Genomic DNA, 3,602 nt, shown 5'->3' with positions numbered 1-3,602 from the left:
TAAGTATTGGTAAACCTCTTACCAGATCTTGTACCATAAGTTTATTGATGTTTCGAAAGTTGAGATGTGAAAGTCTTCGATGCCATAACCAGCTTAAATCAGATGTAGCTTTCGAAAGAAGACATACTGCTGGTTTGCCTACAATTGGATTGATATCCAAAGTGAACATGTCACCTTTTCTTTTAGATTTCAGTAATATTTCTTTTGTGTTAACATTCGAAATAACACTTCCTTCTTCGTTAAAGAGAACTTGATTGCCAGTGCCCACCACAAGTTGAGAAACACTAATCAAGTTATGTTGAAGACCTTCAACATATGCAACACGATTCACTGTGAATTGTCCATTTGTGATTTTCCCATATCCCTTGACTTGACACTTCTGATTGTTCCCAAACTTTACTACTCCAACATTTTTGAGACTTCGAAAATCTCTTAAATTCTCCATCTTCTCAGTCATGTGACGAGAGGAACCACTATCAATGTACTACTTGTTATCATATTGCTCGTCACATAGTACCTGCAATTAATGGAAAATTTTAGGTACCCAAGGCTTTTTGGGTCCGTGGAAATTAGATTTCAATTTCGAATGAAACGAAGAAATTTTAACCCAATCACAAACTTTTGTTTTGAGACTATCAATTAAGTTTACTTCATCATTTAAAGGAACTGAAACATAAGTGTTTGATAGTTTCGAATGTTCTCTGACATTACCCTTCGCTTTTTGAGTTTGTGATTGAACTGACTTTTCTTTTGTGACTGGTCTCCAAGCTTTAATTGAAATATTCGAATCCTTAGATGATGAGCTACCATTGGAAGAAGTATTGACATAAATTTCGTATGCTGCATGAATTTGCAATTTTAAATATTTATTCAACTCATACATTTTTCCTTTTCCTTCAAACCAATGATCAATGCTCTTTCTTCAAGTCATTCCTTTTTCCCGAGACACCCTCATAGTTTCTTTCTTTGTGTAATTAGGAAAATTTGGCTTTTGAGGTTCAAAATCAACTTTGGATTTTGTAACATAAGAGTAAGCATAGGATGAATCAACACCTTTTTGAAAAACTTTTTGATTTGAGTTAGATCTTTTTGAAAAATCTCTTGATTTGTTCGTTTCGGTAACTTTCAAAAACCTTGGTTGCTTATTTACTTCAGACCTTGTTTGTTTTGATTGAGAAGATTGTTGGTTTTTTGAAAATGAAGCATTTTTAGTTTTGAAAATATTTTTGGTTGATTGTAATTCAGACATCTTTTGGGACTCAATATTATGCCAAAACATTTTCTTTCTTGCTTGTCTTTTTGAAATGTTGTTTTGCTTCGAAAATTTGTCAATTTGATGTTTAAATTCCTTAGAGTTTAATTTGACGACTTTTTCTTTTTACTTTTCAACACGTATTATTTTCTCTTTTTCAACTTTTGATTTTTCAACCCATTGTTTTTGTGGTTTTTTTCTTTGAAAAACATACGAATTCTTTGTTAAGTTGTTTTCAACTGTGTTTTGATTTGCGAAAAAACCTTGTTGTTTTTGAATTATCCTCCTCAACCATCTTCTTTAACTCTGGTTTAATATTCTCAACATTACCTTTAGTTACAAAAACTTGATTTGGAAAAATGATATCATCTGTACATTTGAAATTTGGATAAACCACCGTGTTAGTTTCAAGATAATGTTCGCCTTTTTCATTCATTACTTTGGATAAACAATCTATCTTAGTGATTTTTTAATCTAATTTCTTCTACGTCTCTATCAACTGCATAGACAGCTTCTTAGCCTCATTGCTAGTAGATACCACAATCGAATCAAAATAAGTAAAAGTTTCATCAAAGGATACTAATTCAGAATTATAAGCATGTATTGGAATGTTGAAAGATTCAAGAATATTTCGTACCTTTGTGGTCATTGGAGATTTGTCAGCTACTTTTGATACGAAGCATCTCCCATACACTTCGTATGCCTCCTCCTCAGATTCCTCCTCCATTTTTGCAAACATTGCTCCATGGGTTGGATTTTGCATTTCCTCATCATCTGATCCAGATGACCAGATTTGATAAGTACCTTCTTCATCCTCATTTGCACCCTTTGCAACTAGAGACAAATTTTTGGCTTTCGAACGAACCATCTCCAACTTCTCAGCATAGTACGCCTCATCCTTGACTTTATTCTTTATTTCATCCTTCTTTCGAAGCATGCAGTCATTAGCAAGGTGATTGACACCATTGCAATAATGATAATCAATCCCAACATCTCCCTTTAACTTCTTTTCAGCCTTTCCCTCAACAGGCTTCGTATCTTTCATCTCTTCCTTCTTTTTCTCTTCCCCAACACTTTTAGACAAAAAGTTCCCTTTTGTCTCAGATGACTTTACCTTCGAATTGAAAGGCTTTTTGAAGAACTTTTTCACACGATTGTTTGAATAAAAAGCAATTGCCTCATCATCTGAGTTCATGATGAACCCTTCATCTTCATCTGAAGCATCCCTTTTAGAGATCTTGGAAACCAAAGCTAGTGGACCTCCCAAAATAGCCTTCGATTCTTCAACTATTTCGATCACTTCGCTTTCATGAGTCTTCAGTTGATTGTACAAATCATTCAAGGTTGACGTATCAAAGCTCTGTTGATTCTTTACCATCGTGCTCACACTACGCCACTCTTTACGAAGTCCCATAACAAAAATAAGATTGAACTCCATGGTAGATCTGGTGATTCCATATCGATTGCATCGATAGATCAATTCATTAAAACGATCGTAACAAACTTCAATAGTTTCACCATCTTTTTGTCTGAAGTCCTTCAGTTCCACTAAGCATTGTTTCACAGAGTTAACTTTTGTCTTCTCACTTCCCTGAAAATTTTCCTTGAGATTGTTCCAAATTTCCTTTGTAGTTGTACAACTCCTCACATAGTTGTAAACAACTAGAAACAAAGCTCCTCTTAGCTCTCTTACACACCTTTTCTCCATCTTTTTCAGACGATCAGATTGATTCTCCAGTTCAGAATTTCCAGAGGAAGAACCAATTGGTTGAACATTTGACGGTGGTTTGAAATTACCAGAAATGCAATTCCACAGTTCTTCATCCAATCCATTGAGATAATCCTCCATGCGATCAGCCCACTGATCATAATACTCAGGGATGAGCATAGAAATTTTGGTGGATGATCCAAGTAGATGAGAAAATGAAGTCATAGAATTCAAATTGAAAGAAGCCATTGATGTACGGAATAAAACCTTGAGAATTTTTGAAGTAACTTTGAGAATTTGACAACAAACTATATGATTCAAATCAAAATCACTCTTAGAACAGTCGATTCAATGAATTAAGTGCAGAATCGAATCACAAACTTAGATCTAAACAATTTTTCACTTTCAAAAAGTGCGAAAACTTTTGAATCAAAAAGTTGATTCAAAAACCTTTTGAACAATGTGAAAATCAGATCAGAGATATGATTCCTGCTCTGATACCAATTGATGAGACAAAGAATCAAGTGTTGATTAAGTTAGAATGTAAATTCAAAGTAAGATTGAAAGATTTGAACACCGATGTAAATATGATCTGTTTGGCTCTATTACGCTTTATCAGTTTTACAGAGTACAAGTGAAAGT

The 3,602-nt window shown here is 34.0% G+C and overlaps 1 protein-coding gene across 1 annotated transcript; it reads right to left on the bottom strand.

Moving 5' to 3' along the window:
• Nucleotides 1-1,736: 1,736 nt before the first annotated feature.
• On the bottom strand, nucleotides 1,737-3,209 carry LOC145039589 (uncharacterized). Its single transcript, XM_078987624.1, has one exon. It carries the CDS (start codon nucleotides 3,207-3,209, stop codon nucleotides 1,737-1,739), a length of 1,473 nt encoding a protein of 490 aa, XP_078843750.1.
• Nucleotides 3,210-3,602: the final 393 nt, after the last annotated feature.

This window comes from Lactuca saligna, chromosome 4 (assembly GCF_052625555.1).
Source record: "Lactuca saligna cultivar CGN05327 chromosome 4, ASM5262555v1, whole genome shotgun sequence".
In the NCBI taxonomy this organism is placed as follows: Eukaryota; Viridiplantae; Streptophyta; class Magnoliopsida; order Asterales; family Asteraceae; genus Lactuca; species Lactuca saligna.
The sequence above is the reverse complement of the archived record's forward strand: the minus strand, read 5'-3'. Positions and strand labels throughout refer to the sequence as shown.